Below are 23,646 nucleotides of genomic sequence, written 5' to 3'. Positions count from 1 at the left end.
AGGGCAGAGGAGCCCTTTGGGGTGAGGCAGGCAGCCAACATCAATAACGTTCTAATGGTGGAGTCTGACGGTAGGCTACTGGGTATGCACTTTGCTCCTCGGTCTTGTCAAGTGCATGTATTGTTCCATCAGTCAGCGTCCCAGGTGGGAAGAGAGAGCACACTCACAATGGGTAATTTGGGGAATGATGGGGACAGGCTCAATGGTTAAAGGAAGGGCCCGGGGTCGGGAGCCTGATGGAGGATAACGCAGTGCCTTAGTGCTGCCAACCATGGGGTCCCATCACTATCTTTAGCTGAAAGGGGCAAAAGGAGGGAGTGGGTCCTCAGAAACTAGAGTCAGGGCCTGAGATGGGCAGATGCTTCAAATCCACAGGGACTCTGCATGGAAGGGACAACACCCTGGTCTTTCCCCTCCCACCCTCTGACCTCGTGCTGGTGCCTCCCACTGGCAGAACCCAACGCAACTGGAAGCCGGAGGTGAAGGAAACTGATTGATCTAATCCTTGGGTGAGCCTCCTGGTTGAAGACCTTTTGCATATGTTATTTCATCTACTCTTTTTTATTTTAAATGTTCATTTGTCTGTGCGTGCTAATTCTCTTCAGTCGTATCTGACTCTGTGTGACCCTATGGACTGGAGCCCGCCAGGCTCCTCTGTCCATGGGATTCTCCAGGCAAGAATGCTGGAGTGGTTTGCCGTGCCCTCCTCCAGGGGATCTTCCTGACCCAGGGATCAAACCCACGTCTCCTGCATTGGCAAATGGGTTCTTTACCACTAGCGCCACCTGGGAAGCCCAGTGTTTATTTATCTACTTATTTCATTTGGCTTCACCTGGTCTTATTTGTGGTACATGGGACCTTTTAGCTGTGGCATGAAGGATCTAGTTCCATGACCAGGGATCAAACCCGAGTCCCCTGCACTGGAAGAAGGATTCTCAACCACTGGATCACCAGGGAAGTCCCTCACCTATTATTTTTAAAATTTAATTTAATTTAAAAATTGACATAGGAGACTCTACTCAATGCCTTGTAATGACCTATGTGCTTAGTCGCTCAGCTGTGTCCAACTTTTTGTGACCCCATGGACTGTAGCCCCCCAGGCTCCTCTGTCCTTGGAATTTTTCAGGCAAGAATACTGGAGCAGGTTGCTGTTTCCATCTCCAGGGGATCTTTCCGACTCAGGGATCTAACCTGGGTCTCTTGCTTTGGCAGGTGGATTCTTTACCACTGTGCCGCGGGAAGACCATACTAACCTATATGGAAATAGAATCTAAAAAAGAATGGGAAAAATATAAAAATAAAAAAGAATATGTATACGTATAACTGATTCACTCTGATGTACAGCAAAAACTAACACAATTGTGCTGTTGTTTAGTCGCTAATTTGCATGTGACTCTTTTGTGATCCCTTGGACTGTAGCCTGCCAGGCTCCTCTGTCCATGGGATTTCCCAGGCAAGAATATTGGAGTGGGTTGCTGTTTCTTTCTCCAGGGGATCTTCCGGACCTAGAAATCGAACCTGCATCTCCTACATCACAGGTGAATACTATATTCCAATAAAAAGTAATTAAAAAAATCAGTATTCAGGTCACGTGAAATTAAATTACGGGGATGAAAATGGAAGTGTTAGTTGTCCAGTCATGTCCAATTCTTTGTGATCTTATGGGCTGTAGCCTGTCAGGCTCCTTTATCCATGGGATTCTCCAGGCAAGAACACTGGAGTGGGTAGCCATTCCCTTCTCCAGGGGAATCTTCCCGACCCAGGGATGGAACCCAGGTCTCCTGCATTGCAGGCAGATTCGTTACCCTCTGAGTCCCACATGCATGTGGGGATCACGTACAGCATGATGGGGATCTTAGTTCCCTGACCAGGGATTGAACCCTTGTCCTCTTCAGATAGACTCAAAAAGAATTTTTTTGAATTGAGAAATCATTTATATGCCACAAACATTGCCCTGTTTAAGTGCACAATTCTGTGGGTTTGGGTGGATTCATAAGCTTGTGCAACCATCACCGTTATCTACTTTCAGATATTCTTCTGCAGGTATTCCAATATTGTTCAAAAATCCAGTACAGAGGGAGCAGAAAGGAGGAATTGATTTGAAAAAATATTGAGTAGCCCCCGCACTGACTCAAAAAGATCTCTTCTGAGAATCTGGGATTTTCCTTTCAGTTTCCCTTTTATTGGAAGAGGTTCTAAAGACCAGCATAGACAGAGTTGGATGGCCCCAGCCTAGATTCCTGTCTCTCCCCACCCCTCCCACCCCCGTCTCTTGAAACTGGGATGTTCTGAGTGACTCCATCTCATAAAGCTGCCGAGCAAACTTTAATTAAAACACTTTGCCTGGAGCTTGGCATTTCAAGGTGGTTATTGAACTCAAAACCACAACAAGTATTCCCAGTGAAATGAAACAGTCCAGAGGACTTTGGTTTCAGCGCTTTATTGCTAGTCCTGCTTGGTAGAAGATGACACCAGGGGGGTCACCTGCCCAGGGCCACCCACTGAATGATAGGCAAAGTCTGCATTTACACCCAGAGTCCATTTGCTTCCAAATTCTCAAGAGGAGGGCCAAGAAACTTGGGGGACACTTGTCTCAGGGTTCAGATGGAATCCTTATTGGTTTAAAAAAAAATTAAATTGTGGCAAAGTATATAGCATACAAAATGTGTCATCTTCACTAATTTTTTTTTTTTTTTTGGTCCAAGGCATGCAGGATCTGAGTTCCCTGACCAGGGATCGAACCTGCACCCCCTGCATGGAGAGCATGGGGTCTTAACCACTGGACTTCCAGGGAAGCCCCTCTTCACTATTTTTAAGTGTATAGTTGACTAGATTTTTTTTAAATTGCTCACTTATCTTTGGCGTTGCTGAATCTTCATCGCTGTGTGCAGCCTTTCTCTAGCTGCCGTGAGCAAGGACTGCTCTCCCTCTAGTCTCTGGTTCTCTCCAGCTCTGGTACTTGGGCTTCTCATTGCAGCGGCTTCTCTTGCTGTAGAGCATGGGCTCTAGGGCTCTCGGGCTTCAGTAATGGTGACTCCCAGGCTCTAGGGCGCAGGCTCAACAGTTGTGGCACACAGGCCCGGTTGCTCCGTGGTGTGGGGGATCTTCCCTGATCAGGGATTGAACCCATGTCTTCCACATTGGCAGGTGGCTTCTTTACCACTGAGCCACGAGCGAAGCCCCTCCAGTTCATTAGTGGTAAGTACATTCACATTGTTGTAACTGCCACCACCATCCATCGCCAAGAACTCTTTCTTTATCTTGCAGAACTGGAACTCTATCGCCATTAACCACTAACACTCCGTTCCCCCATATCCCAGCCCCTGGCACCCACCATTCTACTTAGTCTCTTTCAATCTGACTCCTCTAGGGACCTCATATAAGTGGAATCATACAGTATTTATCCTTTTGTGTCTGGCTTCTTTCACTCAGCATAATGTCCTCAAGTTTCACCCATGTTTTAGCATGTGTCAGAATTTCCTTCCTTTTGAATGCTGAATAAATATTCCCTTGTATGGATGGATCACATTTTGTTTATCCAGTCATCCATTGATGGACATTTGGGTTGGTTCCACCTTTTGCCTACTATGGACAATGCTGTTCTGAACATGGGTGTACAATATCTCTTCAATTCTTTTGGGTAATATCCAGGGATGGACTCCAGTGTTCTTGCCTGGAGAATCCCAAGGACAGCGGAGCCTGGTGGGCTGTCGTCTGTGGGGTCGCACAGAGTCAGACACGACTGAAGCGACTTAGCAGCAGCAGCAGGGATGGAACTGCTGAGTCATATGATAATTTCATTTCATTGGTTGAGGAACTGCCATACCACTTTCCATAGTGGCTGCACCATTTTACATTCTTACCAACAGTGCCTGCCTAATGCGGAATGTGCCGAGTGCCCAGTCATGTCCGACTCTTTGCGACCCCATGGACTGCAGCCCACCAGGCTCCTCTGTCTATGGGATTTTCCAGGCAAGAATACTACAGTGAGTTGCCATTTCCTCCTCCAGGGGGTCTTCCCAACCCTGAGATTGAACCTGAGTCTCCTGTGTCTCCTGCATTGCAGGCGGATTCTTTACCTGCTGATCCATCCGGGATGCCCACCAACAGTGCACAGGGTTCCAATTTCTTTACATCATTGCAAACACTTGCTATTTTCTGGGCATTAAAAAAAATGTAGTCTTGCTAATAGGTGTGAGAAAGGCCTTATTTCTTTTTAATGTTTTTATTTATACATGAGGAATTGAGCTTTATTACTTACAGTTGTTACTATTAGTGGCAAATATATAGTTTATGAAAAAATACACATACATTGCTGGTGTGTCTGCAAACACATTTTACTGATGGAATGTGTGCATGCTAAGTTGCTTCATTCATGTCCATAGGGTCACTCTTTGTGACCCTATGGACTGTAGCTCACTGGGCTTCTCTGTCCATGGGGATTCTCCAGGCAAGACTATTGGAGTAGGTTGCCATGTCCTCCTCCAGGGGATCTTCCCAACCTAGGAATCGAACCCTCATCTTTTACATCTCCTACAGGCAGGCAGGTTCTTTGCCACTAGCACCACCTGGGAAGCCGTCCTGATGGAGTATGTGACAAGGAAGTCTGGAAACCCCTTAGTCAAACCAGTTTTGAGTGTTTGTGTGTAGGAGGGGAGGAGGGATGGGGATGTTTGGATCATTCCTAAATCCCCACATTGAAGATAATGAAGTCCAGAGGTTGACTGAGACAGCCTGTTTCATCCTTCAAGGACCAGGGACAATGCCCCCTTCTCCAGGAAGCCTTCCTTGCCTTCCCAGACACAACTCCAGCTCTCTGATCTGGGCTCCTCAGCCCAGGATGCCAGGATCCCAGGGCCTGCTCTCTCTGGTCCTAGCCTTGACCACAGAGGGGTCTGTGCCTGGAGGCTGAGTGCTCTCTGGGGTTCCAGCAATGCCCAGACACAAAAATGTGTCAGGCAGAGTTTGTTGAATGAATGAATGAATGAAGGGTCGTACATCCAGAGAGGGGTATGAATGAATGAATGAATGAAGGGTCGTATATCCAGAGAGGGGTGTGAACTAAAGAGGCTTGGTTGTTCAGGGGTGAGGAGGGTTGGGTGAGGCTGTGTTCATCGGGGCCACACTGGGGTGCGGAAGCAGCTGCAGGCCAGGCACCGAAGGCCAAGCTTGAGAAGGCGTGGCCAGCGGAAGAGCAGGCGGTGGGAAGTTCGCACATACAGGCTGCCGGAGGGGTCCATAGCCTTGAGCGCGGTCAGTGGAGTGTAGTGGGTGTTGGTCTGTCGGCGCAAGGGTGGTCTGGCCGAGCCGATGACCTTGACGATGACCTGTGGGGTGGAGCCCTGAGCTCTGGGACCCAAGGAGGGGCAGGGTTTCTGTAGGGAGGGGCCCCCTCACATACCTGAGCCACGTCTTGGGGCTCCGGGCCCCACCTCACCTTGGCTACATCCTTTGGGCTCTGTCCCACGTTGTGAAAGAGCTCCCTGGAGGCTGGGAGGTACAGATCTCGAAAGTAGCTCAGCGTGTCAGGGTCGGTGCCTGGGAACTCGGCTGTGGAAACCTGCTCTAGGAGCTTGCCCTCAAACTCTGTGACAACCGGGCCTGGCTCCACCAGGGAGATGCTGAGAAAAGGGGGAGGGGAGAGAGTCTGGTGCCCCCCCAAATGCCAGATACCCCATTTTGTTTAATGCTGTCTCTCTCTCTGTCTCTCTCTGTTTTTTCTTTGTTTTTTTTTTCTTTTGTGGCCGCATGACATGTAGGATCTTAGTTCCCTGGCCAAGGATTGAGCCCATGCCTCTTGCATTGGAAGTGAAGTCTTAACCACTGGACTGCCAGGAAAGTCTCCAGTACTGTCCCTCTTTTCTCCTCACTTCCCCATGCCTCCCATTGCTTTTTCATGCCTCCTTGCTCCCACCCGTCTCCTCTGCTACTCCTCCTTCTTGTCTGTCCTGCCACTGCCTCCATCCCCCCATCACTGTCCAAATGCCCGCCTCACAAGATGTTGAACTGTAGCAGCTGGACAGCCAGACTTTCGAAGAACCCCTCCATGGCAAACTTGGAGGCCGCATAGACTTCGTTGAACACGACACCTGAGAGGATGGCAGGAAGGCGGGCCCTTTGGGAGTCTGGGTGGTGGGCTTAGTGGGTCCAGAGGGATGGGGTCTTGGGAGACAGAGCAAAGAGGATTTAGGGATCAGAGGATATCTGGGGCCAATGTGATGCATGTATGGAAGTGTATTACAGGACCATGTGGGGTCAGGATGAAGTTGGGGTGCCAGGTCCCACCTCTTCCTTGCAGTGTTCCATCCATCCTTAGTCCAAGGAACTCTCCTAGTTCCCGCCATCCTCTAAACGCTTGGGCTGCTTGGTCATGGGATTCCTGGGGTCCACAAGGACAAGCCCCACTCACCAGGGTCTTTATTGGCCCCTCTATTGAACAGTGAATGTGTCCCCCCAAAGTCAGGGAGTGTAGCTGGAAGAGGGGCCAGAGAGCTGGGTAAATGCAGATTTTCCATGTCAAGGTTACAAGTAGGATGGATTCCTTAGGGGGCTGCTGGAGAGAGGGGCAGCTCCAAGGAAATTTCCAGGGAGAGGAAGGAAGTTGAGAGAGGTTCGAGGAGGAAGGAGCCAGGCACAAGGATGGCAAGTAGGTGGCCTCCATAGTAGGCCTATAGCAGACATCTCTAGTCAATCACCACTCTCTTTCCTACAGAACCTCAGAGTCCCAGATCTAGACATCTCTGGGGTCTGGTGGGTTCTGGCAAGAAGGAGTCTCAGGAGGAGTGCTGATGGTTCTTTTGAGTTTTGTGGGATGGTTGGAAGAGATTTTTGGAGGTCTCCAGAAGTGGGGTTGATAATGGATGTGGATGGCCATTGGCAGCATGTATACCAGCCCTGTCTAATCCTGTACCATGTTAGACATAATTTATCTATCCCAGAACTTTTTCCTCCTGAAGTTCAGTATTCTTCTCAATGCAGGCCTATTTAGGGAATATGAGTTAAAACCTAGTTGTCATCCTTACAGCTGGGGGAGGGTCAGACACTGGGAAGATTCCCAGCATTGGATCCTCAGGACTCACCCTGCAGCCCCATGACGCTGCTGACCACCACGATGTGGCCCTGTCGCCTCCTCTTCATGCCGGGAAGCACAGCTTTGACCAGACGGACAGCCCCAAAAAAGTTGGTATCAAAGACGTTCTGCATGGCAGCTAGGCTGAGCCCTTCCAAGGGCCCCACCAGGCCCACTCCAGCATTATTCACTAAGGGGGGTAGGAGTGAGGGTTACTTTGAAGTCCCTCAACCCTTCTAGGGTTACTCTCCCAGGGACACTCGCTAAATTGTCCCACCCCTCCCCCACTCCAAGTCTGGAGTTAATCCAGGGTATTTAGGGCAGACAAATGTGGAACCTTGAAAATCTTTAAATACAGTTTAGCGTTTGTTATAGGGAACTCTTAACCCTGGCTGGGGAAGAGGACTGCTGGGAACAGCCTCTCCTTCAGTGCATGAGCAATTCAGCTCTGACCCCAAATTGCATCAAAACAGCCATAACCACCCCTCCTTAGAGGACCATTTAGGGACCATGAGTTGCTTCTTCATCATGCTCCTTTCCCTCAATGACTCATCAAATTAATTTCCCCAACCATGTATGGTTTTCCTCATACGTGAGAAGTTCCATTAAAAAAATCCACCCTATTCCCAGATCTCAATTTATTTTTTGTTTCTTTAATAAACTGGATGGTATCCTGGGCTCTTAGTCAACTGGTCTACCCCTTCCGTACACTGTCAAAGGTTACTGGTGAAACAAGAGGGCTGGTTCCCAGACACTGGAGAGGGCTTGGTGTGATTGAGGATCTCTGCTTAGGCCAAGGAGGAGGCAAGTGACCCCAGGGGATGCTCAGACTCACCCAGCACATCCACTTCCCCTCCCTGGATGCAGCTGAGACATTGGGCCACTGACTCATCACTGCACACGTCCAGCTGCGCCACGGTGAGGGTCTGACCCAGAGCCTTCCCAGCAGCTGCCTCCAGTGTCCCCTTCTTTCCCAGGTCCCTCATGGTGGCCACCACTGGGAACAGAGAGCAGAGTTGGAGCAGGCACTGGGGTTCCTTTACCCTGTGAGTGAACTTCCATGTTCCTGTGATACTGCATGAGGAATGTCACAGAGGAATGGAGACCCATAGGTTTATACATCTACATTCACCATACAATCACAAATGCATGCTTATGTACAGACATTTATATGTGCTTCCATCCATCCATCCATCCATCCATCCATCCATCCATCCATCTAACAAACATTTATTTACATCCACTCTACCCTATGCCCTATTCGAGGTGCAGAGGCTATCCCGTGAAATAAGATAAAGTGCATGCCTTCAAGGAATTCAAAACCAGTAGGTGAGACAATAAAATAAGCATAGAACAGATTGGTTTGAGAAAAGAAATGTGTGAACATCTAAAGTCAACATATGCCTGTTATACGGAGTGAAGTAAGTCAGAAAGACAAAAACAAATGTTGTATATTAACGCATATATATGGAATCTAGAAAAATAGTACTGATAAACTTATTTGCAGGGAAGGAATGGAGACACAGACATAGAGAATGGACACAGTGGGGGAAGGAGAGGGTAGGATGAATTGAGAATGTAGCATTGACATATATACACTACCATGTGTGAAATAGATAGCTAGTGGGAAGCTGCTTCATAACACAGGGAGCCCAGCCTCCATTCTGTGATGACCTAGAGGAATGGGAGTGGGAAGGAGGGGATATAATATAATTGTGGCTGATTTGCATTGTATGGCAGAAACCAACACAACATTGTAAAGCCGCTGTGCTGTGCTAAGTCACTTCGTGTCCAACTCTTTGTGACCCCATGGACTGTAGCCCGCCAGGCTCCTCTGTCCATGGGATTCTCCAGGCAAGAATACTGGAGTGGGTTACCATTTCCTTCTCCAGGGCATCTTTCTGACCCAGGGATTGAACCCGTATCTCTCATGTCTCCTGCATTGGCAGGTGGGTTCTTTATCCCTAGCACTGCCTTATCCTCCAATAAAAAAATAAAGTCAACATATGTGCAAATATGCACATGTAAGTATAAATAGCCACATTTACATCATCAGCATAGATTGCAATTATTGAATGCCTACTATGTGCCATGCTGCTACTGCTGCTAATTCACGTCAGTCGTGTCCGACTCTGTGCGGCCCCATAGACGGCAGCCCACCAGGCTCCTGTCCCTGGGATTCTCCAGGCAAGCATACTGGAGTGGGTTTCCATTGCCTTCTCCAACTATGTGCCATATACTATGTTAAACATTTTTTAATAAATGCTAACTCTAATCCTCACAGGAATCCTATGATATTGCTCATGCTCTTCTACAATGTAGCTTCTCACCCAGCAGGACATGAAATCTGATTCTTGAATCCTGTGACTAGCTGGGAATCAATAGACTGTGATAAAGGTAACGCTGTGTGGCTTTGGAGATTCGGATGGAAAAGATGTTGCAGTTTCTGCCTTGCTTGCTGGAACACTTACTGGTGAAGCCTTTAGCCACCCTATAGCAGCCCTGTCCTGAGGCCACCATGCTGGGAGGAAGCCCAAGCCAGGCCAGACAGAAAGACAACACGAAGCAGCCCCGAGATGGCTGGAAGGGAGAGATGTCTGCCCAACCCTGACATGCTCCAGTCTCCTCTGTTCTCATTGTAGCCTTTGACCTTGAGCCTGAACTGAGCAGCTGAGCTCTTCCAAATTCATAACCTTTGTAAATCTCTCAAGAAAGGTGATCACAGCTGTTGTATGCCATACATCTGGGGGTGCTCTGTTTTTAACAGTAGTAATCAGAACACATAGATAATGTTAGTATCCCCATTAACTCACCAAGTCTCAACAAAATGAAATTTCTTGCCTAATTTATCCTCGTTGTTTAGTTGCTAAGTCAAATCCGACTCTCTGCGACCCCATGGACTGTAGCCCGCCAGGCTCCTCTGACCGTGGGTTTTGCCAAAGTTGTGCATGTCTCTAAGACAGAGAGCAGAGCGCTTGGGAGAAGCAGCCTTGCCAAGTGGGGCAATGTCCTCATCCTTGCATCCTATTAAGTAATGGCCCTTTGGCTGCTTGACTCTAGTGCGCTCTGGGTCAGAGGTTCTGGGTGGGGTGCAGATTGGGGCCATTGACTCCAGAGCGGCAGGAGGCCAAGTCTTTAGATCTACAGCGCTCCCCCCCACAAACCCTCAAGGTCAGGGTCACTTAAGAGGCTTATCACTGAATAGTAATCTGGGGAGGGGTGGGGGAAGGGAGTCTTTGGGGAATGCCTAAGTGAAACCTCAGAAAAGTCCTCCCCAGCCAGCCCTTCTAAAAATATCACACACGTGCACCCCGCTTCCTTTATTTTGCTTCTGACCACTCATCAGCACTAGCCATATAATACAATTAAATTATCTGTTTAGTATTTGTCTTCCCTCTCCTCCCCCAGATTTTTGTCTCTTTTTTTTTTTTTTCACAGCTGTATTTCCACAGCTAAAACCTGAGACCCAATAGGTGCATCAGAAACTTTCTTTGGATGGGGGATGATTCACAAGCAGAGGTGGGAAGGGGGCCTCTTGGCAACTCTCCCCAAGTTCACCAAGGCAGCTGAAGGCATGGACTAGTGGAAATAGTTGGGGAGAGCCGAGAGGTCCTGGGAAACCATGCCCACTCCTGTCTTTCCTGGCCTGTCCTCCCAACCCCCAGGCCCCCTTACCCTGGTAGCGCTGCCTGGGGTCATGAGCCAGCTGCACTGCCAGCTCCAAGCCAATCCCAGAGGAGCATCCTGAGATGAGCACGGTCCGGGGTGCATCGGCCATGTTGATTCCTCCCTGGACGCGTGACCCCCACTGGCCAGCAGCTGACTCCCACCACCTCTCATCCGCTCATCTGCTGTCTCCTAAGCACCCTCCACCTGATCCCCAGCAGCGTGAAGGGACCTTGGGATCCCTCGATTATGAACTGACTTTGCACAGGCAGCCACAGGGCGGGAGGGTGGGGGTGGGGGAGAATCCCTTAACTTCAATATAGTCCTTTATTTTTATCTGTCAAATATTTCCTCTCCTCCCCAATACACTCATAACTGGGGGCTTTTATTATGATGATAAGTTATTCAGGGCTGGTGGGGGGGGGTGGTGGTTGGAGTGCATGGGGAATGAGCAGGGGTGTTCTCTTGCTGTTTCTACCCTGGGCAAAGAATCTCTGGTGGAGAGAATGTGGTCCCAGAAGGGTCCTTTCAAAGAGAGAAAGGGCATAGAAATGGCAGAAGATGAGGTTAGTCTATAGGAAGAACTTCCCAACAAAACAGGGCAGGGCAGGAACTTTATGGGTCTTCAGCTAGGGAAGTCTTAGTCTCCAGTGTCCCTGAAGAGGAAGAAGTGACTTGAGGAGATTCCCTCTCCTCCTCCCACTCAAGGCCACCCCTCCCCCTCACGCCAGATGGGTCCCCACCCCCTCCTCCCCAGGGACACAAAGTCTCTTTGTCTAAGAGTCAGAGGCCTGGAGGGAGGCTTCTCCCTCTTCCCCATTGGGGGCGGGGCAGTTCAGGGCCCGGGACACGCCCCTTGGGTTCCTCCCTGCGGAAGCTCTCTCAGATCCTGCCTGTCTGCGCTTGTTCAACTGCACAGACAGCTCCGCCTAACCTGACCCCCTGGGTCCTCCCCACACTGGGGTGGGGGAGGGTTCCCAGTGGGGTGAAGGGAGCGTTCTGCCTCACCCTAGGAATGACAGGGGTTCACCCCTCCCTGCAGCAGTGCCCTGCTTGAGGGTAGGACCAGACTCCCTGATTTAATAGGGAAGTGTGTAACGATTGGGGGTTTTGCCTGGGACATCCCGCTGGGATCTGAGTCTGGGAGAAGAGCGTCGAGGATGGAGGTGGGGGGCTTTATTTGAAGATTAAGAGTTTGGGTTTCTCTGGTGGCTCAGACAACAAAGAATCTGCCTCTGATGCAGGAGACCCAAGTTTCACCCTGGGTCAGGAAGATCCCCTGGAGAAGGAAATGGCAAACCACTCCGTATTCTTGCATGGAGAATTCCATGGACAGAGAAGCCTGGCAGCCCATAGCCCATGAGGTCTCCAAAGAGTCAGGCATGGCTGAGCACACACAGGGGAGGCAGGGGGTAAGGCTGGTACCTTATTGTGGGGTCAGACAGGTGGGTGAGGATTTAGCATCAGGCTGGGACAGGGAGGCCAGGCGTGCTGTGATTCTTGGGGCTGCAAAGAGTCGGACATGACTGAGCGACTGAACTGAACTGGGACCCCATTTAGGGGCCTGACTGAGACAAAGGATCTGGTATAAAGCTCTACCCTCTAATTCCAGGCCCTAGATGGAGGTTGCAGGTTTGGAAGCCACTAAGCTCTTCGACAGAGCCTGTTTGGAGAAAAAGTCTGGGACCCTGGAATTTAAGGCTAGGTGGGAGTGACCCTCCTCCACCACCGCTGTTGTTCAGTCGGCCAGCTGTATCCGACTCTTTGCGACCCCATGGACTGAAGTACACCAGGCTTCCCTGTCCCTCACCATCTCCTGAAGTTTGCCCAAGTTCATGTCCATTGCATCGGTGATGCCATTCAGACATCTCATCCTCTGATACACTCTTCTGCCCTCAATCTTCCCCAGTATCAGGGACTTTTCCAATGAGCCGGCTGTTCACATCAGATACTGGAGCTTCAGTTTCAGCATCAGTCCATCCAACCAGTATTAAGGGTTGATTTCCCTAAGATTGACAGGTTTGATCTCCTTGTCCAGGGGAGTTTCAGGAGTCTTCTAAAGCACCACATTTCGAAGGCATCAATTCCTTGGCATTCTGCCTTCTTTACCGTCCACTCTCACAACTGTACCTGACCACTGGGAAGACCACAGCCTTGACTGTACGGACCTTTGTCGGCAAAGTAATGTCTCTATTTTTCACCACCCTGTCTAGGTTTGTCATTGCTTTCCTGCCAAGAAGCAGTCGTCTTCTGATTTCATGGCTGCAGTCACGGGGCCAAGTGCCATGATCTTAGTTTTTTAAATAATATTTAGTTTTAAGCTGGCTCTTTCACTCTCCGCTACTGTGGGGTGGGGCAAAAAGGGCCCAGCTCCCGGCCCAGGGCTCCACCCTTAGCTGGCCAATCAGCGCTCAGCACAAACTTTCCCAATTCCCCACACCAGCTGTCAGCTGCCCCCCCTCCCTTGAGCTCCGCCTGGCCGGGCGCTGGAGCTCAGGGCGAGGCCAGGGCGGGGTCTCGGGCAGTCTCCTGCGGATCCCGAGTGGAGTCGGCCGCGGAGGGACTGCACCGAGCCCTAGGAGACGCCGCGCCCCGCAGCCGCCCGGGCTAGTCCCCCGCGTTGAGTGTGGGCCCCGCCGGGATGGGGAGTCGCCGGGGCCCGGGCCAGCCGCGGGCTGGCCTCTGCCTGCTCCTGGCCTCTCTGCAGCTTCTGCCCCGGACGCAGGCCGGTGAGCTGGGAGAGGGGAAATAGGACCTGGAGTGCAGGGTCCAGCGAGGCTCCCAAAGACGCCGCGGAGTGGGAAATGCGGGTGTGCACGTTGCGTGGGGCGCTAGTGTTCGACTCTGGGCGGTTTGCGGGTGTGACAATTTGGGGGGGCATGGAAACCTGTGACCCTGTTCCGTGCTGTGTGCATGGGAATGCATGCAATTTATAGGTATGTGTGCGTGCGCAGCCATGAGCTTGGGGGCATTTAGAGTGAAATTATATGTGTGCTCGGAGTGGGAGTTGACGATTGTATGGATATGGGCGATGGGATAATCCCTGGGAGAATCTGTGATTGAGTTGTATTGCGAGGGTGTGTCTGTGTGTGGAGCTGATTTTTAAAAATAACCGCGTGTGTTATGCGTGTGATTGTGTGTCTCTGGGTGACGCTATGAGGGCTGTGGTTGTGACTTGGGGGATACACAGGTAAATAACTGCCCATGAGGCTCATTCTAAGGGGGATGGTAGGCGGGGATTGTAGGGGAGAGGGTTGACCTGGGATTCAGAGCTCCCTTGGCGGCTCCCCAAATGGCTTCACCTTATTCTTCCTCTTCCTCCTTTGATCCCAGTTAGCGCGCTCCCACCTCCTTTCCCTCCCATCCCTGCCCCCCTCCCCCACCCCGCGCTCCCCAGAGCCGGGATCAGCACCATGGACAGGGCCTCGGGAGGGCCCTGGGGAGGGGCGAGACGGGGCGGGGTTCAGGGAAGGGAGGGGCGGAGTGCGGGCCGGGTGGTGGGGGGAGTGGAAGTTGCTACCCCAAGCTGAGCAAGCCTCGGGTGTTTTTCCCGAGGAATTTCTCAGGGCCCCCCAGGGGGTCCCGGGGGCCGCCGGACGGATGAGTCAGCGCTGACGCACGCCCAGCTGTGCGGTTCTGGCCGGACGCCACGCCCCTCCCCTCAGGGTTCTGGGTCGGGGGCCCCCAGGGCTTTGGGAAGGTCGTGGTTCTTCAAGTGTGATTAAGGGGGCTTCCCTGGTCTAACATACCCCAAGTCAGGCCCTCCCGGTAATCCTCCACTAAGGTGAACTCAGACGCAGCCCACTCCCACCCCAGCACCCTGGCCCCTCCAATTTTCTCAGCAGTTCAGAGAGGTCCCTGCTCACTCAGATGATCCCATATTAGCCTATGCCCCATTCCTATGCTCACATCCACACAGTCGTGCGAACTCAGGGATGCATTTCGAATACAAGGCCCTTGGGACACCAAGAATGTTAAACACCTGATGCCCACGCCCAGGCCACCCCATCAGCCATCCGCCACACGGCCACAGCTTTTGTTACCCGCCTACACTTTCAAACTCTCACACGTTCTCCCACTGGCATCTACACAAAGCAGTAAATATTCTCAACCAGTCACCCACTTGCTGACTTGGCCGCAATCTCACAGATAACCCCACGCCTGTATCTCGCTCAAGTTTGAGCTATAACAATCACAGATTTCCCTGAATCACCTGCAGAACCTCTGACTCACTGCTGGGATGCCAGAACAAGTAAAGAACTGCACCTAAACACTCCATCATAGGCCGAATACTCACAGACATAGACACACCGCAAAGCACACGCTCAGCTAGTCCCTGGATCGTATAGAGTCATACACATGCTTGCACAGCCTCACCCACATACATTATAGCACGTACACATATTTGCACATTCATATATAAGCTCCCCTACACATCTGAGGGGTCCCAGCCTTGTCCCAGCCTGATCCCTGCCTGCCTCCCTCCAGATCCTAGACCCCACCCAGCATCTCCCTGGGGTCCTAACCAGCACGGGGGAGAGTCTGTGGGGAGAAGGGCAAGCTGGGTGCTTGACAGACCCCCACCTCCTGGCCCTGCAGGCAGAACTCAATGCCTCTTGTGTATTTCCTTGTCACCAAGCCAGCTATGAAAAGAAAGGGCAGTTAGTTTCTGAAAGGCCCTGACAGAAGGAACTCAGATTGAAGTAGGAGACATTTGGGTTAGGTGATGGGGAGGCTTTTAAAATGTGATTGAGCAGTTGGTCCAGGGGAGATCCTTCTGAGTCTGGGTGAAAAGAGAGCCTGGGAGAGCCACGCTGGGTGGAATCATGAATCTCAGCCCTCCCCGGGGCTCCAGCCTGGAGAGAGGGTAGCTGGGCTGATTATTCCACCCAGGAGTGACCCTTGTGGTCAGGAGAGCCTGGGAGTCCAGATCTTAGCCCCAGGGGGCTGTAACCCAAATACCTCTTAATGACAGCCCAGCCATAGAACAGGCAATTCAGGCAATTAAAGATGGGGCTGGTGGAAACAGCAGAGTTGTTGGGGAGTGGGTATGGATAGAGAGAGAGAAAGAGAGAGAGAGATGGGGAGAGTAATCTGCACGTAGAGATAGAGAGAGGCATGCAGAGAAAAACAGATGTGAGAACCAGGGAAGTACCAAGAGGCAGAGACAGAGAGAGCTAGCGAGTGAGAGCGAGCGTGAGTTAGCAAAAGAGAGAGGGAGAGGGACTGATTCAGAGTTGGACACAGAGAGTGGGATGCGGAGAAGGCAGGGAGGGGGAGAGAAGGAAAAACAGCAGAAGTTTGGGGCAAGAGAGAGCTGAGGCTAGAACAGGGTTCTGTAGTCTGGTGAACGCGGGATCTGACCCTGGAGGAGTGGAGATGGGAAGCCCACATCTGAGCCCCGATCTCCCCCAAGTCTGGCCCCTCACCCTGGCTCCCCAATGGTGAGCTCAGCCGAGCCGCCCCCAGGGTGAGGTCATGGCAGATTCGGCAGAATCTGGCTCCTGCCAAGAGGCTGGGTCAGGGGGTCAGTGGGACAGTCTGCTGAGGGGAGGGGGATCAGGCAGGGGCTTTGGGCCCAGGGGAGGACCCCGCCCACCCTTGCCCAAGCCATGTGGTTCTACTTAGCACTGGCCAGGCTGCGCGGGGTGGGGCTGGTAGGACAGCCTGGGTTAAGATCTGATTGGACCAGTCTCTTTCTTTGCTGGGATGAGAGGGGGAGGGTCAGAGGGAGGAAGTCAGGAGGTTATCAGGGAGAGGTGGTCAGAGGAGAAGGTCAGAGAGGGTGATAAAATGGGGAGGTCATGGGTTGAAAGAGACTGGGATAGGCAGAGGAAAGAGGTCAGGGGGTAGTCAGAAGGAGATGGTCAGGCTCAGGCAGAGGGCATGGCCAGAAATCAGTGGGGATCAGATAAAGTGTGTTCAGAGGGAAGAGATCCAACATGGCAGTGGTCAAAGACAGGAAGTCCTGGGTGATGGTGGTCAGAGGGAGAAGCCAGGAGAGGTGGTGGTCAGAGGGAGGAAGTCACGGGTGAAGGCTGTCAGAGGAAGTCATGGACGAGGGTGGTCAGAGGGAGGAGGTCAGAGGGAGTGGAGCCAAGGGAAGAGGTGGGAAGAACATACAGAAGGAGCCCCTCCTCTCTAATCAGGTTTCCCCTGGCAAGGGGGCTTCAGGCCTGGGAAGCAGCCCCAGGGAGCTGGTGCGGGGGAGTGTGGAGAGGGGGACCGCCTGGCTCTGGGGCTCAGGCCAGGAAGCTTTGATTCATCCCAGAACTAGGTCAGCTTTTTTTTTTTCTTCTCACCAAAAACCGAGGGGAAAAAAACAGGAGTCAACAGGCTGATGAGGCCGGAACAGCTGTGGAGGGGTGAGGGGATCACAGGTCCCAGGCCTGCTCCTTCCCCCGACCCATAAACATAGTTGGGGATGCTGAGTCCTCCAAACTGGAGCTGCTCACACAGAATCCTGGGCTTGTCCTAACTGCCCCGCAACCCACCTTCTTTCTCTAGCAGATCCTGTGGATGTGCTGAAGGCGCTGGGCATGCGGGGGGGCCAGGCTGGGATCCCTGAGGGCCCCGGCCTCTGCCCCCAGAGGGCCCCGGAGGGTGACCGAGCATTCCGGGTGGGCAAGACCAGCACACTTGGTGTCCCCACGCAGGAGCTCTTCCAAGGTGAGTCGGGGCCAGAGGGGCTCTGGGTCATCCTGGGAGCTGGGGTCACAACATGAACTGCCCCCTTCCCTCTGTCCTCCCAGATGGGCACTTTCCTGAGAACTTCTCCATCCTGATCACCCTGCGGGGCCAGCCAACCAACCGTTCTGTCCTTCTGTCCATCTATGATGAGGGCGGCGTCCGGCAGCTGGGCTTGGCCTTGGGGCCAGCTCTGGACCTCCTAGGTGACTCCTTCAGCCCCCTCCCCCAGCAGGTCAACCTCACGGATGGCAGGTGAATATGGGGAGGGTGGGGGATTCTGGGAGGGTGGGTGAGGAGCACCCCTCCTCTGAGACTGTGCTCTTGCAGGTGGCACCGTGTGGCAGTCAGTGTGGATGGTGGGATGGTGACCCTGGTGGCTGATTGTGAACCTCAGCTCCCCGTGTTGGCTCAGGGACCTCGATTCATCAGTACAGCGGGACTCACTGTGCTGGGGACCCAGGACCTTGGCGAGGAGACTTTTGAGGTAGCCTTTCAGGGATTGGGCTTCGCTCATAGCTCAGTTGGTAAAGAATCCGCCTGCAATGCAGAAGACCCTGGTTCGATTCCTGGGTCAGGAAGATCTGCTGAAGAGGGGATAGGCCACCCACTTCACTATTCTTGGGCTTTCCTTGTGTCTCAGCTGGTAAAGAATCCACCTGCAATGTGGGAGACCTGGGTTCTATCCCTGGGTTAGGAAGATCCACTGGAGAAAAGGCTGCCCACTCCAGTATTCTGGCCTGGAGAATTCCATGGACTGTATAGGGCATGGGATTGCAAAGAGTCAGATACGACTGAGTGACTTTCACTTCACTTCACTTCAGTGATGGGGAAACTGAGGCAGAGGGCTGAAGGAAGTTTTGTCTGCAGCCTGAATCCGGAGAAGAGATTGGAGAAGGGAAGTATCCAGCTTCAATTCAGCACCAGGAAGCTGAGAGAAGGGAGCCCTTTCTAATGCATCTTTGGTGTGTGCTGTGAGACTGTAGAATCACGAATCAATCATTTGTGATGGTGCATACTAGGCTTAGGCTTCCCAGGTGGCACTCGTAGTAAAGAACCTGCCTGGCAATGCAGGAGACAAGAGAAACATGGGTTTGACCCCTGGGTCGAGAAGATCCCCTGGAGGAGGAAATGGCAACCCACTCCAGTATCTTTGCTTGGAGAATCCCATGGACAGAAGAGCTTATCGGGCTATAGTCCATGGGGTCACAAAGAGTTGGACACGACTGAAGCGACTTAGCATGCACACACCTACTTGGCTTATGGTGGGAGAATAAGACTGTGATGCGTGACCACACTGGCTGTTGTGATGGTGTGTGTTGCCAGCAGGGCAAGGTGTCATGAGGCTCTGTGACAGATGTGTTTTCAATGAAGTGATTGTCGTGCGTGTCATAAAAATCCAGGGAACTCATCATCTGATTTCCTTCTTTTTCTAAAAGAGAAAATGTCTATTGTTACAGCTGTGCTGGGTCTTCGTTGCTGCTGTGGCTACTCTCCGGTTGTAGTGCGTGGGCTTTCCCTTGTGGTGACTTTCCTTGTTGGGGAACACGGGCTCCAGGGCACGTGGGCTTTAGTAGTGGTGATGCATGGATTTCGCTTCACTGCAGCGCGTGGCATCTTTTTGGACTAGGGATCGAACCCATGTCCCCTGCACTGGCAGATTTTTAACCAGTGGACCACTGGGAAAGTTTCTGTTTCCCTTCTTGTCCCTGGTACCTTGAAGGGCACCTGACTCACAGGAGGTGTCACCATGTGCCTGAGAAAAAAGGAACAAATGTGCCTCTGATGGGACAGACGTTTTTGGGGTGTGGCTTGTGGTTTGGCATTACCCTGATGGAATCTTCCTGCTCTCAGTTTTGGGGTGCAGAGGGATTTCTGGGGCTGTGGTGGGGCTATCCCTTCCTTATACTTAGTAGTGGTGATTTGAGTGGAAAAACGTGAGACCTTGATGCTTGGAATGGGAATTGGGGTCAGCCTGTGGACCCCTTCGCCACCCCCCACTCTCTCCCCAGGGAGATGTCCAGGAGCTGGTGATAAGCCCAGATCCCCAGGCTGCCTTCCAGGCATGTGAGCGGTACCTTCCTGGCTGTGATGACCTGGATCCAACAGTCACCAGGGTGAGTATGGGGCTTGTCCTGCAGTCACCGGCTCAGACATCGCTGGCCCCAGGTCTCAGGAATAAGTGAATTCTGAGCCCTGTCCATGGGGCTGAGTGACCCCCGCCCTCAAACCATTCCTAGGCATGAGTGACTTTGACTTCCAGTCACATAACTGACCCTTGGCCCCAGATTGTATATTGACCTTGACCCCAGTTCCCAGTGCTGAGTGAGCCCTGGCTTTAAAACACAGGGCCAGTGGCCCATGTGCCAGCATGACCTCCAGTGATCTGAGTGATGGAGCTTCCACTCAGGGACTCTGGATCTGATTGGAATCCTCTCCCCAGGCCCCTCAGGGGGAGCCAGAAACCCCTCCCCCTAGGCGGAAGGGGAAAGGAAAAGGGAAGAAGAAAGGGCGAGGTCGTAAGGGGAAGGGCAGGAAGAAGAAGCACAAGGACGCTGTGGCTGCGAGTCCGCCTCCTGGGCCCCTGGACAACCAGGTAAGGGGTCTGCCCTTTGACTGCCCTGCTTCTGGCCTCTGATCCACACTGATCCCTTTTGCCTCATCCAGGGTCTCCCCCTCTGGTCTCCAATCCCTGACTTTTGACTTCTCTCGGCTGACCAGTCACTGTTGGAGGGGGTGCTGATCCTGTCTTAGGAGCTCTCTCATATCTTCCTCCCAACCTCCAGTTCTGGGGGTGGGGGTGCTGGAGGGAGGGGGCAAACCCAGATGAGTACATTGTTATTAGCAGGGTTCTTGTGAGGGCTGCTCTTTAAGAAGAGCCACTGGCTAGGTTCAGTGATGGGTTTGTTGGTTTATCATTGTTTGGCGTTGACTGGTTGGGGTTATTCAGTGAAGGGTCACTCACTGGGGGGGGGGGGGGGGGGACTCATTGGAAAAGACCCTAATGGTGGGAAAGACTGAAGGCAATAGGAGAAGGGGATGGCAGAGGATGAGATGATTAGATAGCATCACTGACTCAATGGAATGTGAATTTGAGCAAACTCCAGGAGATAATGGAGGATGGAGTTGCCTGGTCTTCTAACATCCATGGGATTCCAAAGAGTTGGATGTGACTTGGTGACTGAACAGCAACAATGGCAATTAGGGGCACACTATTTGGACTCCCTGATAGAGATTACTGGTTGAGATGGGTTACTGTAAGGAGATATTTATTAAGGTTGATGTTTGGGGGTTTCTAATTGGAGTTCATTCTTGGAAGCCATTGATGGAGGCCACTGTTGGTATTATTGGTGTCACTAGTTTAGGTCTAATGGTGGGGGAGTGTCATTGTTGAGGATCACTAATTGGGGAAGGCGCCAGTGGGGAACCATTGATTAGAAAGCACTAGTGCGGTCACCAGTTGGAATCACTAGTTGGGGAGTGATTTTGGGGGGATCATGGATGACATAGTTAATTTGAGAGTCCCTGATGGGCAATTAGTTGGGAAGTCATTGATGGGTCATTGGTTAATGAAATTACCGTCTGGGGGTCATTGGTTGGAGAGCACTAGTTGAGTTCACTTGTGGGTATTCGTTGTTGGAAGATCACTGGCTAAGAGGATTCATTGGTTAGGGGGTCACTGGTTGGTACTTCTTGTGGAGGGTCATTGGTTGGGGAGGTCACTGACTGAAGGAGTAATTGGTTGGGGTCATTGATGGAAGTCATTAATTGGGGGGCCAGTGATAGGTGACTGGTTATAGGAATACCTGGTGGAAGATCAATGATACAGATTATTAGGAGGTGTTTTGGTTAGTCATTGGTTAGGATTCTTAATGGGGGTCACTGATCACAGGTTATTAATTGGAGGGTCACTAAATTGGGCTTCCCAGGTGGAGCTAGTGGTAAAGAACCCACCTACCAAGGCAGGAGATGCAGATTTGATCCCTGGGTTGGGAGGGTCCCCTGGAGGAGGAAACGGCAACCCGCTCCAGTATTCTTGCTTGGAGGATCCCATGGACAGGCGAGCCTGGCAGGCTATAGTCCATGGGGTCAGAAAGAGTCGGATACGACTGAAGCGACTTAGCATGCATGCATGCAATGGATCATGACTGTAGGAATAATTGGGGGCCAGTGATGGTGGTCATCAGTTGGCAGGGCCACTGTGTAGGTGTCCCTGGTAGGTGCCCTTTGTTGGGGTCCTTGTTTGGAGGGTCACTGGTTGCATTACATCTGTTCTCAGCATCAGTGTGGAGAAAGAGGTTAGCACTTCAGCCTAGAACAGAGATGCCAGGACTATTCTACCCTTCCTCAGCCCCTTCCTCAGTGCCAACCCTTCACCTGGGCCCCCACCACCCGCTTTGCACCCTGACCCAGTTCCTTTGCAGCCGTCTGGGCCAGCAGGAGCTCGAACTCCCCCTCTGACTGCAGCCTGGCTGGCTGACTGCTGAGCTCTGCCTTGGGAATGGACACATGAGCTAGGCTTCTGGGAGTCTGGCCCTGAGTGCTGGACATTGACCTTGACCACTGGGCTTTGGATCCAGTCCTGCTGGGCCTCCCGGCCCTGGCCAGCCCCGTCTGTCCTCCACACACGTGGGCTCCCCCTGCTGGCTGTCCTCATCCAGCCAGTACACTTTCACCTCCACAGGCCTGCGGGTGGCCTATACCCCTCTGATGTTTTCTGAGAATCCTCCTCTGTCCCCCTCCCTGGACTGAGTGCTCTGAGAGACAGGGTCTGTCTCTTCCTTCACCTCCCTTTTGCTTTTTTTTTTTTTTTTTAAAGTATCTTCCCTTTTCACCTTGTCTTGGGCTTCCCTGGTGGCTCAGAGGGTAAAGAATATGCCCAGAATGTGGGACACCCAGGTTTGATCCCTGGGTTGGGAAGTTCCCCTGGAGAAGGAAATGTCAAACCACTCCAGTATTCTTGCTTGGAGAATCCCATGGATAGGGGAGCCTGACGGGCTACAGTCCATGGGATCGCAAAGAGTTGGACACAGTTGAGTGACTAACACTTTCACTGTCTTAGCTGGGGCATGTGGGATCTTTCTTAGTTGCAGCATGTGGGATCTAGTTCTCTGACCAGGGATTGAATCTGGGCCCCCTGCATTGTGAGTGCAGAATCTTAGCCACTGGACCACAAGGGAAGTTCCCTCCCTTCCACCTTGATTGTCCTGGCCCCAGACCTGATACTCTCTCTCTGTCCTTCCTCCAGACCTCCACTGACATCCCCAAGACAGAGACACCAGAACCACCTCTGTCTCCGACATCCACGCCTTTGGTCATCACCACAGCTGTGACCTTTGGTAGCAATGTCACCATCCTAGAGGTTGGTGGGAAGTGGACTGCGCTGGAAGGGAAGGTCCTGGGGTGGTGGCGGTGGCAGATGATGAAGAGGTCAGGGGCAAACTTTGGTCTGTTCCAATGTCCTCAGGAGGGCCTGGACCCTGACAATGGAATTGAACTGGAGACCCTGGAGACTGAGTTAGCCAGAGAAGATGAAGAAGAAGATGGTCCCACCATGGGCCCCCTCTTCCGGGCAGCAGAACAGTCATGGAATACTGAATTCCAGATCTTTCCTGTGAGTCTGGGTGGCTTAGGTGCAGGGACTCCTTCCTGGAGCCACACTTTGCCACATCCTCTTTTTTGCTTTCTTTGCTCTGGCCTAGAATGCCTTCCCACCACCCCAGTGCAGTTGACAAATATTTATCTACAGATACTGTGCTAATGTGACAGGCATTGTGCTAATGAATGGCTCTGTGGGTAGAGTGATTCATTTGGCTTTTAGTCTAGGCATGATGAGAAGCCCCTGGAGAGGAAACATGACTTGGGAGTTTTCAAAGCTCTTTCTGGTGCTGAACAGCCTATGGACTGTAGGGGGAGCCAGGGAAACTAGCGGTCTATGCAAAAGGAGAATCCTGCGGACAGAAGAGCCTGGCCTGTTACAGTCCACGGGGACGCAAAGAGTAGGACATGTCTGAGCAATTAATATACACACACATGCAAAATAGAAAGTGGTAACCTGGATGAGAGTGGTGGTGGTGAGGGGAGGGTAGGGGTGGGGGTGCGGATAGACAGGAGTGGACTGATTTGAACCATGCCCCATTTTGCTCTTGCTGCTGAAGGTGAAGAAGGATGCTAAGATGACTGGGTAGATGCATGGTGGCACCACTGAGTAAGATGGGGAATGA

At 52.0% G+C, this 23,646-nt stretch overlaps 2 protein-coding genes across 3 annotated transcripts in view; one reads left to right on the top strand and one right to left on the bottom strand.

The window, feature by feature from the left end:
- Positions 1-5,111: 5,111 nt before the first annotated feature.
- RDH8 (retinol dehydrogenase 8) lies at positions 5,112-10,847 on the bottom strand. Its single transcript, XM_052644395.1, has 6 exons — positions 10,745-10,847; positions 7,905-8,066; positions 7,080-7,259; positions 5,996-6,089; positions 5,438-5,621; positions 5,112-5,327 (listed from the first exon to the last, which is right to left on the bottom strand). Exons 1-6 carry the CDS (start codon positions 10,845-10,847, stop codon positions 5,112-5,114), a joined length of 939 nt encoding a protein of 312 aa, XP_052500355.1.
- A 2,499-nt stretch (positions 10,848-13,346) lies between these two features.
- The window catches only part of COL5A3 (collagen type V alpha 3 chain), a 45,712-nt gene continuing 35,412 nt past the window's right edge, over positions 13,347-23,646 (top strand). Inside the window, exons 1-8 of one of the 2 annotated variants that reach the window (XM_052644146.1) lie at positions 13,347-13,464; positions 17,246-17,404; positions 17,488-17,677; positions 17,753-17,909; positions 19,435-19,539; positions 19,866-20,018; positions 22,671-22,784; positions 22,890-23,036. In XM_052644146.1, coding sequence (XP_052500106.1) covers positions 13,377-13,464; positions 17,246-17,404; positions 17,488-17,677; positions 17,753-17,909; positions 19,435-19,539; positions 19,866-20,018; positions 22,671-22,784; positions 22,890-23,036 — 1,113 coding nt within the window. In that variant the 5' untranslated portion in view covers positions 13,347-13,376. Of the gene's footprint in view, positions 13,465-17,242; positions 17,405-17,487; positions 17,678-17,752; positions 17,910-19,434; positions 19,540-19,865; positions 20,019-22,670; positions 22,785-22,889; positions 23,037-23,646 lie in introns of both variants that reach the window. The other variant, XM_052644145.1, reaches the window with a different exon arrangement.

Source organism: Budorcas taxicolor, chromosome 7 (genome assembly GCF_023091745.1).
Source record: "Budorcas taxicolor isolate Tak-1 chromosome 7, Takin1.1, whole genome shotgun sequence".
NCBI classification, from domain to species: Eukaryota; Metazoa; Chordata; class Mammalia; order Artiodactyla; family Bovidae; genus Budorcas; species Budorcas taxicolor.
This window is presented reverse-complemented; position numbering and strand designations above follow the sequence as displayed.

Coding starts and splice junctions, on each gene's coding strand:
- RDH8 (XM_052644395.1), bottom strand. CDS start 10,847: ATGGCCGATGCACCCCGGACCGTGCTCATCTCAGGATGCTCCTCTGGG. Junction 8,067..10,744: donor CCCCAGGCAGCGCTACCAGG/GTAAGGGGGCCT, acceptor CTCTGTTCCCAG/TGGTGGCCACCATGAGGGAC. Junction 5,328..5,437: donor GCCCAAAGGATGTAGCCAAG/GTGAGGTGGGGC, acceptor TCCACCCCACAG/GTCATCGTCAAGGTCATCGG.